This window comes from Haliaeetus leucocephalus, unplaced genomic scaffold (assembly GCF_000737465.1).
Source record: "Haliaeetus leucocephalus isolate CR32 unplaced genomic scaffold, Haliaeetus_leucocephalus-4.0 Scaffold1014, whole genome shotgun sequence".
NCBI lineage: Eukaryota > Metazoa > Chordata > Aves > Accipitriformes > Accipitridae > Haliaeetus > Haliaeetus leucocephalus.
This window is the reverse complement of record NW_010973450.1, coordinates 195,276-206,406: the sequence shown is the minus strand read 5'-3', so window position 1 is coordinate 206,406 and position 11,131 is coordinate 195,276. Positions and strand designations below refer to the sequence as shown.

The window sequence follows — 11,131 nt, the reverse complement described above, 5'->3', positions numbered from 1 at the left end:
AAAGGCTTCATATAAAGAAGACAAATGTGAGATGAGGTGCAGGACAGCTGCTAACCACAGATGAAATAATAGATGCAAGATGGTTGCATCAGTGGGTGGTGATATAAAGGGTACTCTCAAATTCCCTAGCAATGGCATAGAACAGGTGGGAGAGACAGCTGTTTCTAAAGAGGTTTTTTTATAATTTCTTTTATCATCTTGCACAATGTATCACTGAGGCCACTTTGCTTTTATTAATGTAACTCTTAGTACCTTAATCTAGCTATTTAACATTTTTGCATATGGCTCACCAGCTTTTAGTGCTTCTGAATGCTTTTAAGTTCTTTGGTTACCTCTAGTGTCGATACAAAGTACATGAAATACATTTTCTGAAAGCACAGGCCACAGAATCGTTATTTCAGGAGGAAAACTTGTGGGAAGAGATGTGGCAAATACATTGATGAACTAGAAGCCTTGAGACATGCAGTCTGGCAAGCTGGTTTGTGAAAATTTGTTTTAGGAATTTCTTAAGAAGCATACTAGTTGATCTGGATCCCTCAAACTTCTCCAGTCCTTCTTATTTCCTCCTTGATTTCTTTGGGAAATAGGTTTTAAATTTTAAAAGACTAGTTCTTTCTAAAAAAGTACTTTTGCCTTTCCTATCTCTTTTGCCTTTCCTGTCTGTTTCATAGCACTGTGCCCAACACAGCTAAATTGAACTTCTGCAAAAAAGATGAATAAACAGCATTTGCACTCATGTATAGATTGGAAGCTTTAGGAAGAGCTGTTACAAGCTACTGAACTCGACTGAATAGAAATTTTAACCTGTGTTGAAGCCACAAGTCGAGTGTTCAGCTTCTGGAAAGTTGTAGGAGAAGCTTGCAGGAGCACAACATGAATACTGAGTTGTGAAAGAACATCAGTTATGATGAAAGAGTGAAAATTTTTGTTTTGTCAGACATGAGGATCAAAACATGATAGGGGTTTCCAAGTATGTAAAAGTTTGCTGTGAACAGCAAGACTTTTCCATAAGCCCACCAGGAAGAGAATAGCTTTGTACCAGGGGTGTGCATGATTGCACATTAAGAAAGTCTTTCTAACTTTCAGAACAGTTAGCAGTGTTATAAAATACTGAAGGTGCTGGATCTCTGAACTTAGAGATTTTTAAGAACAGGTTACACAGATGTCTTACAAATTTTTTAAGTGTTGTTTGCTCTGCCTTTGCTTACAAAGGTAGGCTCCAGAGATGCCTCCCAGACCTGTTTATCTGTGACTCTAAGTCACCACATCACCACATTGTTAGACAAGAGATCACCATTGGTTAGTTAGTGCCATGAACAGGGGGTTAAAAGCCCTTTTACTTCACAAGTAGAAACAGATTTGGTTACGTACTGTGAATATTTATATTAACATTATATACATTTATATTAACATTATATACTGTGTATATTAACTTATACAGGCTGTGCAGTTTCTGTACAAGAGATTCAAGACAAGGATTACGGGTATAGGACATATTTCAGCATGTAAATAGATATGTATGTTGAAGTTTTAATTTTCTCATCACGTAGCTGGATTTAAATAGGGTATGTCCCTCTCCTTTTCATGGGTACCAATTTTATATTTTGTCAGAGATGTGGAAAATTATTTGATTTTCTAGAAATGAAGCTTCATTTACCATTTGTTTGGAGCCAGTGTTTGAAGATGATGTTCTGTATGAGAAATTGGCTTGCTCTCTAACAAGACAAGACCTGTGGGATTCACAGTAGGGACCAATCAGGTTGTGGTTCATCCTTGTCTTTGTAGCTAATGAACTTTGCTGTTAGAATAAATGGCTAGGGCAGTGTGCCTGTACCTGGAACACTGCTGCTCTGTCCCTCCCATCTCAGAGTGTAATGGGGAAAGTTGAAAAAAACTTCCAATAAAGGTGAAACAACTTCTGTATGAAGAATAGCTAAATATACTAATGTTCTTCAGGCTAAAAAAAGAGGGAGCTGAGAGGAGATATGGGAGAACCTATGAAATTAGGTATCATGGGGAAGAAGGGGTAGGACTGGCTGTGTACTCTTCCTTGCAGGCAAGAACTAGGAGGCATCAAACAAAAGGAACAGGTGGCAGGGTCAGAACAAAGGAAGTTCTTCCCACAACATGGAGTTAGACTATGGAAGGGATATTGTGATCCAAGAAACAACTGGACAGCTTCATGGAGAAGGAGTCCCTCAAGAAGATGTCAATGCAGAGATGGAACCTTTGTCTCAGGAGGTCCCTGGAGTACAAAGAATTGTAGGCTGGGAAAGTCTCTCTATAAGTCTCCCGTATTCTTATACTCTCTGTTTTCAGTGTCATCTTCTACAGCCATACTGTGTTGTTACATTCCCTCTGGTGAGAGTGACTGGAGGAAAATTGATTATGGATTAGTTAAGAAGGCAAATCCCCACCATGCTGCAAAATGGCTGTGAATTGCCCTTTCTCACTGAATTCCTGGTGTGAAGCAGGGTATTGTGGTGTCCAAGATAACTCATAACACCTCAGACTAGAGATCCACAGTACTCTCTTCTTTTGCCTCTTACTTTGACCCTACACTTGCCTGCACAGCAGTGCTCCTGAATACAGCCATCTGTCAGACAGAGTCAAGAAAAGAGACCTCACCATGAGATTCACGAATCTCTTTTGTAACAGAGACTCTCTTTATAGAGAGCATTTTAATCAGAGCAGGTCGGAAGAGAAAAGTCCTCACTTTTCCATGTAACATAAACATACTTAACAAAAGTTAGACTTGCAATGTTTCCATCTGATAAACCTCAAAGGAAAATACACACAACTGCGTTACAACTGGGCTTGTACCAGAGTATTTGGTGATCTCCAGGTGGAAAGCTGACTCAGGAGAGAAAATACTTTGCCTGAGAATACCCTCTTTTTAAATGGAAGCTGTTTTACAAAAATAAATATGAATGTGAGAGTTGAATTTCACTTATTTTATTCCACAATGAGGGGTTTCAGGAAGGCTAGAAAGGGAGTCAGGGCTTCGTAACATTAGTGGGGGGAAGTGCCCTTCATTCTCACCTTCTTAGCGAGAGACGATGCATCTGAGGGGTGCTTTATGGAACATAAAAGGGAGCATCCCAAGGTAAGGAGGGTTGTCTGCAATATTCATATTCTTTAGACAGTTCCATCTCCCTGAAAGAAGAAGAACATGGAGGTAATTTAGTGGCTACTATTCCTGTGACTTTCAAAGGTTTTTATTATTTCCCAGTGGCTATTGCAAGCTGTCAGATAAACACCATAGATATGGACTGAGATCATATCTTCAGCACCTGGCAACACTGTAGGGTTTCAGCTGTACTTTAGAAATCATAATCATCGTGTTGAACAAAGGCTAGTTTAGTTTTTCAGATTGTCAGTTAGTCAGGTGTATATATAACTATTATCAGTACACAAAATAATGAAAGAAAAACATCAGTTGCTCACCCCACAACATCCACAACATTGGCAGTCCCCACAGATTGTTCCCAACAGGCCATTCACCACCTGAATGCCACAGAGCACTACCTGGATCCCACTCATGACGAGCAGCAAGGAGAAGAGGGTTAGGTTCCACGGGACTATGTTTTCGGGTGACTGACACGCATTCCACAATGTGTGGTTAGCGAGGTAATTCCTGGGGGTGGGAACAAAACAGTTATGAAGACAACGATGTTAGCTCACAGAGAGGAAGTCTGTCACAGCTGACAAGTTGTCGCTGTTGTGATACGGCTGAGGTTCTGTTAGCTTCAGTACTGCAAGAAAGAATTTCCATTATCACGCTGGTGCTAGATATCTGGAACATGATTTTGTTTTAGTTTCTACATCAATTGAAGCAATTGATTTGAAAAGACAAGGCATCAGAAGAGAACAATCAGAGATGAGTATGTGTTTGATACAATTGAACAGATTCTGGTATTTTGGGAGGAGGAGGTCTTCACCAAGCATGTGCCAAATGCATGTTCATCTGTGCCAATGTCTTTTGTCAAAGGCATCTTTGCTACTGATGTTGCGGTTCTTTGCCAGGTGAAGCAGAGCTGACATCTGGCGGTGTGTAATAGAATCATAGAATCATAGAACGGTTTGGGTTGGAATGGACCTTAAAGATCATCCAGTTCCAAGCCCCCTGCCATGGGCAGGGACACCTTCCAGTAGACCAGGTTGCTCAAAGCTCCGTCCAACCTGGCCTTGAACACTTCCAGGGATGGGGCAGCCACAGCCTCTCTGGGCAACCTGTTCCAGTGCCTCACCACCCTCACAGTGAAGAACTTCCTTACATCTAATCTAAATCTACCCTCTTTCAGTTTAAAGCCATTACCCCTTGTCCTATCACTACATGCCCTTGTAAAAAGTCCGTCCCCATCTCTCCTGTAGGTCCCCTTTAGGTACTGGAAGGCTGCTATAAGGTCTCCCCAGAGCCCTCTCTTCTCCAGGCTGAACAGCCCCAAGGCTCTCAGCCTGTCTTCATAGGAGAGGTGCTCCAGCCCCCTGATAACCTTTGTGGCCCTCCTCTGGACTCGCTCCAACAGGTCCATGTCCTTCTTATGTTGGGGGCCCCAGAGCTGAATGCAGTACTGCAGGTGGGGTCTCACAGGAGCAGAGCAGAGGGGGATAATCCCCTCCCTCCACCTGCTAGTCATGCTTCTTTTGATGCAGCCCAGGATGCGGTTGGCTTTCTGGGCTGCAAACGCACATTGCTGGGTCATATTCATAATACACTCACAAAGCATACCCCTACAGATACGGGACTCACAGGGTCTCCTCGGGAGTGTGGCACCTTCTATAACTCCTCCGTGGCAGAGACCCCAGGCTTTTACTTGATTACAGTATTAGATTTTTGTGGTTGCACATGCATATGTGTGTGTGTGTGTGTGCGCGCGTACGTTGTAATAAGAACGAAACAGGTGAATTATCAAAACAGTATGATAAAAGATGAATAAACTCAGTTTTCCTTACAAAACGTCAAATTCTACCAGACCAGTTACCTCTTGCCCACCGAGCGGGAAAGAACCTTTGCTGTTCTAGATGCCTCATCTAAAGAACAGCAGTATTAGATAAAAGTATTTCCTGTAATTTTTACCGTCAGGTTTTGATTTAATTGTGGACGGCTTAACCACTTACTACATTTCCTCTGCATATACTTAATGCTGTTTTGCTTCCTGTGGTCCTTGACTGTAACCAGAATTATGTTTGAAACAGAACATATTTTTCCAAAGATTCCCAGAATTAGACCAAAGCAGTTGGTTTCCAGCCCTCACTGGCACATGAACAAATGATGTGTAACATACAACATTATACTTCTTTTTTTCTTTTTTTTTCTTTTCAACCTGAACTATAATTTTGTGGTGTATTATGCAAGAAATGCTGGTAGGTCACTCTTGACTGAGGAAGACTGCATTTAAGATCCTCAGGTGATGAGGGGTTTACTGCACCCCTTGTCGATCTGTTCTGATCACACCTGCTCTCCTTGGTAACACATTGCACCCTGTTTTCAGTTGAACCTTTGCTGACTTCAGCCCTGAGCAATTGGTCCTTCACACCACCTCACTGAAAATGATAAATATACATGACAGCAAACATGTTTGAGTTGCAGTGTGGGGAACAGACAACTTCCAAATTCCATAACCAAGATAAAATGACACATAGATACTAATTATTTGAATACCATCACATGTCAATATAAGATGTCATGCTGGAATTCATGGCGGAATTTATCCCTGTATGCTGCTTATCATCCCCAAGAATAACCTAGAAGGCTGTGTGTTTCTCTTTATTGGGTCCTTTGAAACTCAGTAGCTTTGATTGTACTTGCTATTCTTTACATCCGTGCTCTTGAACCTTATTTAGTATTGCTGTGCATTGCTGGCTCTTTTAAGACCTTCTGTGTTTTATACAAACAGTATAATTCCCATTTTTATACAATGGATTTGGAAGTTAAATCATATCACAAACTTAAAACATGTATAAGTTTTTTTTCTGATTGTCTTGTCTTACCCATCCTGGAAAGGATAGGTCCACTCTGTTCCATTGTAACATTTAGGGCCTCTGTTTAGGGCTACTGCTGACAAAACAAAGCAGTATCCAGCTCCCAGAACTCCAACTGCAGCAAATATTATAGAAGAAAACATCTGATGAAGAGAAAAATAATGTTATTTTTGTTCTCATTCAAACAATGAAATGTACCCTATTAATGCGAACGTACATTCCCTAAATTCAGCTCTTAACACTCAAAATAGTCAACTCCTGAACAGCTAAAATATATTAGTTTGCAATTACATAATAAATGTATAACACATGCCTGCACTGGTGTTTAAAAGCTTTAAAAGAATGAGCACGAGAGGGGTGGATGCTGACACAGTAGATGGCACTCCTCCCCTTTAGACAGTATTTATCCAATAGCCCTCGTTGTTGTTCAAGGTCCTGTGTTTCACTGAAGTGGATGTCTTTCTCAAGAGATTACAAGCAAGACTGAAGCCTTTGACCACTCAAGGCATTAAAAAAAAATAATCTACAGTACCCGTTACAAGTTAGCCTTGATATCTGGGTCATATTTGGACCAAGTAATTATGTTTTTCCTTCCTGAGTCTCCCCTTCAGGATTCATGTTCATATGCTTTACCTCCTCACAGGTATTTGTCATCATTAGCTCCAATAGTGCAATTGGAGTGGATTGGAAAGGATGTCTTTATTTTTCTGGCTTTCCATTACAGTATTTTCATATATACTAATATGTAAGTAAATAATGCAAAAACTAATGCCCTGCTTGAATTCTGAAGCACTTGTAGCCGTAATAGTTTATAAGTAGAGGTAGTATATTTTATCGTATCAAAGTGGTATAGGTGGAGGAAAAACAGAAACATACTTTCAGGTCTGTGAGCTTTTATTCAAACCACATCACAAGACTCTTGCCTTGAGGGTAGACATGCATTTTTATGTTGATATATCTGATGGGGCTAACTTAAACATTAATATTTATGTAGTAGATATAATAATGGTGTTTCTGCTAACATACAAGAACAAATCCAGTTCTCAGTCATGCTGTGGTAAGGCCATCAGGACTCTTCTAGTATGGTGTACTTAGTACTTGTGACTATTAATATTCCCAGTCTCTCAGTCAGCTGCGCTCTAATGTGAGCTGTCAACAAGGTACCGCACTGCAGAACATAGGTTGCTTTCTGGGCAGCACCGTGTGTACACGGTTTAGCTTACCCATGCCAATGAGTGCTCACAGCTGGTTTGTCCCTGCGTCCCCCCGCCGTGTAGAACCATGTGCTCAGTTCAGCTGCATTGCAGAGGTGTGAGTGGCAGCCTGGCAGCAAAGCGTCAGTAGTTTGGTAGTTGCTGAGTTATACATGGTCTTCAAAGCTAAACTAAGATATGTTCACTGCTAACAGAAAATTGATAATACAATATGGTGGAGAGAAGTATGTGGCTCCATTTCCCCCTCCTCGAAGTTCCACCTGGTTTGTTGGGATTGCATGAAGACAGCATCAAAGATGGGACTTAGGGAAGACTCTTTGTTAACATCACAGTCATGATTCATTTCCTATTTGTTTTTTCCTTTTTTTTCAATTGAAAACATGTTCCCTTATAAAAAAGTGTAATGATCTACTAGAGCCAAACAACTTATTTCAAAAGCACAGACTTTCCTAGTAGAAGTATATTTATTTTTTCTCTAATCTCATTTTTAAACTAAATTGCTTGAAATGTTTACCCGTGTCTGATGGTATCCATTTGAAACTTTTCACTTGTGATGTGAAATGAAGCTATAAATTCAAAGTGGAGCCTGGTTTCCCTGGCTTTAAGCAGGAGGTGGGATTAGGTGACCTCCCGAGGTCTCTTCCAACCTGAAATTTCCTCTGAACCTAATGAGACACTCGCAGCCCATTGCATGGGTCTGCAATGAGCTGGGAATGTAGTGCCCAACTGTCAGAGTAATTTTAAAAACTGCCAACAAAAAATGACTAAAGAGAGAACTGTTGTGCTCTGCAAAACAAAGTGCAGATCTTTCAGAAATTAGTTTTAATTGTGATACCAACTGTAAGTATCTTGTGATGGCAAAACACAACGACGCAGTACAGTTGGGGTACCTGTGGCACAACATCAAAGGCATAATACAATTTTTACAGCCTGCTATTTCTACTTTCCAGCACTCAGACAAATGGCAGGGCTTTGTGTCCTATGCTCTGGACCCCATCTGTCTAGTCTCTCAATGACTGTGAGCAGAAGATAACATATATATCATATCAGTAACAATTTAGCTTTTACTTTTTTGCCATGTTTCCTCTCACTTACCGCAAACCTCTTTCCACAGCTCTCATTACCACAGCATCCACAGCAATCATTATTCTTAAGGCCCAAAAATACCAAGGCAGGAAAGATCATCTACCAATAACAGAAGTAAAGTTTGAATTGGGATGAATTCTAGTTACATTTGCTTTTAAATATAGAAGTTCTATGTCTTTTTTTTTATCACTAAATTAAGTTACTTATTGATGGATGATTTGTAACTTATTTGTTTATCAAAGAAGTATTTGCAGTGTTGGAACCTGCATTTGAGGTGCTGAGGAAATTCAACAATGCAAAGTCATGGCATGGGGGGTGGGGAGATGGGGGGGAAGGTGGGAATGTCTGAATTTATATACTCACCAATACACCAGATCCCAAGATCCCTCCGAAGTACCAAACCTCATTTGTAATGTGTACGTTGTTTTCAACCACTTTTCCTCCAGGGAAAAACAACAAAATGTTAGCGAGGGTACATAGCACAGCCAGAGGGATAAGAGTGGTTCCCAGGCACTTAGCACAACCTCCCGTGCACATGTTTTTTTAAAGAAATGGCAAACACAATTAAAGGCAGAGGAAAAATCTGGCAGACGTTCTCAGAGCTGTTTTATAAAAAGATGCTTCTCGGTGTACAATCCAGTTTCTGCTGTGCCTTTAGAAGAGCTGAGCCTGTAGAATGCTCCCTTAGAGATATTGCTGCAGACGATCAGAAAGGCACTGTGCTGGTTATTTATACGTTCTTGCAGGCATGATGTCAATTTTCTGAACGTTCGTAAATGAAATTATGTTCAGTGCAGCCTCTCATTTTACTGTAACCACCAGTAACCTCTGTTAATATTTTACTAATGTGGATGAGACACTTCAATATCTGGGCTCAGGTCATGGGTAGATATCCTTCTTAGTTCAGGATCATCGTTTTTACAATACATGGTCCTTCTTCGCAGTACAAAATACTTTGTAAAGACTGACATGAAAACACATAGTGAATCAGCTGATGTTAATAACAGCTGTGTGCAATGGAAAAGTTCTAGTGAATTTTCTTCTCTTTGGGTAAGTTGAGCTAATCGTTTGTTATTTTGAAGCATTCGGACAATAGATTTGCAATAGGTAATGAATTATTATGGAGGCAGTGCTTTGCAGCTGGTATCTCTGAATAAGGGCTAATGATCAAAAAAAGTTGCAGTGAATTTGCTCCTTATGTTGTGTCATTTTGTGTTCCCTAAGGATAATGTGTTCCCTCAAAGCCCAGCTTTTCATCTGCACTCAGGCAAAATTTCCACTTAAAATTAGGCTGCATGTGGCAGACAGACTCCTGAGCTCAAGCAGAGCCTCACTGGCTTAGCATGCAACATTTTATTCAAGCAAGCAGGTCTTTTAAAGCAGGTTCTGCAGCTCCTTAACAGATACTGGATACCTTCTCTTTCATATTTAGACTTAGTATATTGTCCTGTAGAACTTGTGTTAGGATGATTTTCACACCAATCTTAATTCCTAGCAAATAGTGATAGATGCAATTCCGTTGCCATCCCTGTGTGGACATGTGAATTCCATGTATTTTGAGATGGACAACACTTTCCACTTTGCTCAGAGGGTAAAGCTCAGGAAATTTTCATTCAAATTTGAAATAAGTATCGTTTAAAGATGTTTGAGGCTTTGTTTTGATCCATATAGTGGATCTCTGCTGAATCTTCAAAGACAGGCAGCCCAGAAACATCTAAAATTTTACCCTGTACAACCACAAAATCCCATGAAGTACAAGATACCGAACTGCCCAAAGCTGTCTGGAACTGTCCAGAGCTATGGCTTCACGTTAAGTGGCAATGCTAAATAAGCTGGTTTTTGCAGCCAGCAACCTTATAGAAATGACACAGCTGAAAGAAACCCAAGTCACTCTTCATCTAGACTAATTCCCTGATCTGGTTCATCACAAGCCACACCGACAATTGTGTGGATACAAGGAAGCCAGGAGAGCAGGGACCGGGATATCTTGAGCCATCACTGATTCTGAAGGAATGTATTTGGAACCAGAGCCTGGCCTGTCAACTTTAGGCTTCTTTGCAGAAACAGAAGGATACGAAGCAGTGTTATCAGACTGGAGGGCCAGACCTCATGTTTTTAGGCAAATACCTTTTTAAGGTGACAGTAGTAATACTAGAAATCCTATTTAATTATATATACAATGCTTCTAGTTGTAAGGTGCAATTGGAAAGGTTGCCAACTTGCGTGAGGGCTCTCAAATGCCTTTTTTCCCGAAGGTGCCAATAGGATTGAACACACACAGGTACTGTCTCTGGCAGGTAGTGTGTTTGGGGTTCTGCTGTAAAGTATGCATCAGACTTAAAGAAAAATAGTTACTAATAATTTAGGTGTGGCACTGGGTACACTCTTACTGTTTTCAGTAGCTGAATTCTGTCTAACTTCAGGCAGAAAGGATCACAGTCTTCGTTTTTTGATTAAAAGATGAAACTATGAAACCCATTTTCACGTCAGACTTAAGACTAGATTTTTGAGCTTCATGTTTACTTCAGGGAGCCTGCACGCAGACTAAGAAAATTATCTCAGTATGACTTAATCTTCGCAGGTAAAAAATCAGCTCACTTATTTACTATGCACTCACTTGGCCTTGAGTGGAGCAATTTCTGCAAAGAAATCTTACTTTTCCAAAGTGTTCTTCTCTAGATACTAGGAACCAACTGGGCAAATGCTAAAGGCTCTCAGGTTCTTTGATGGGTTAATTGATAATCACATCTTTCTGATATGTCTATTATTGCTTTAATTAAAATAAGTATTTGCATATATCAAGGGAAGTAGGAAACACTCATTGAAAGTTTTTATTATTGAGAATT

General features: G+C 40.3%; 1 protein-coding gene across 1 annotated transcript; it reads right to left on the bottom strand.

Moving 5' to 3' along the window:
• Nucleotides 1-3,138: 3,138 nt before the first annotated feature.
• On the bottom strand, nucleotides 3,139-8,987 carry TM4SF4 (transmembrane 4 L six family member 4). Its single transcript, XM_010584892.1, has 5 exons — nucleotides 8,649-8,987; nucleotides 8,295-8,384; nucleotides 5,995-6,128; nucleotides 3,448-3,637; nucleotides 3,139-3,156 (listed from the first exon to the last, which is right to left on the bottom strand). The coding sequence occupies exons 1-5, from the start codon at nucleotides 8,820-8,822 to the stop codon at nucleotides 3,139-3,141; spliced, it is 606 nt and encodes a 201-aa protein (XP_010583194.1). The 5' UTR covers nucleotides 8,823-8,987.
• Nucleotides 8,988-11,131: the final 2,144 nt, after the last annotated feature.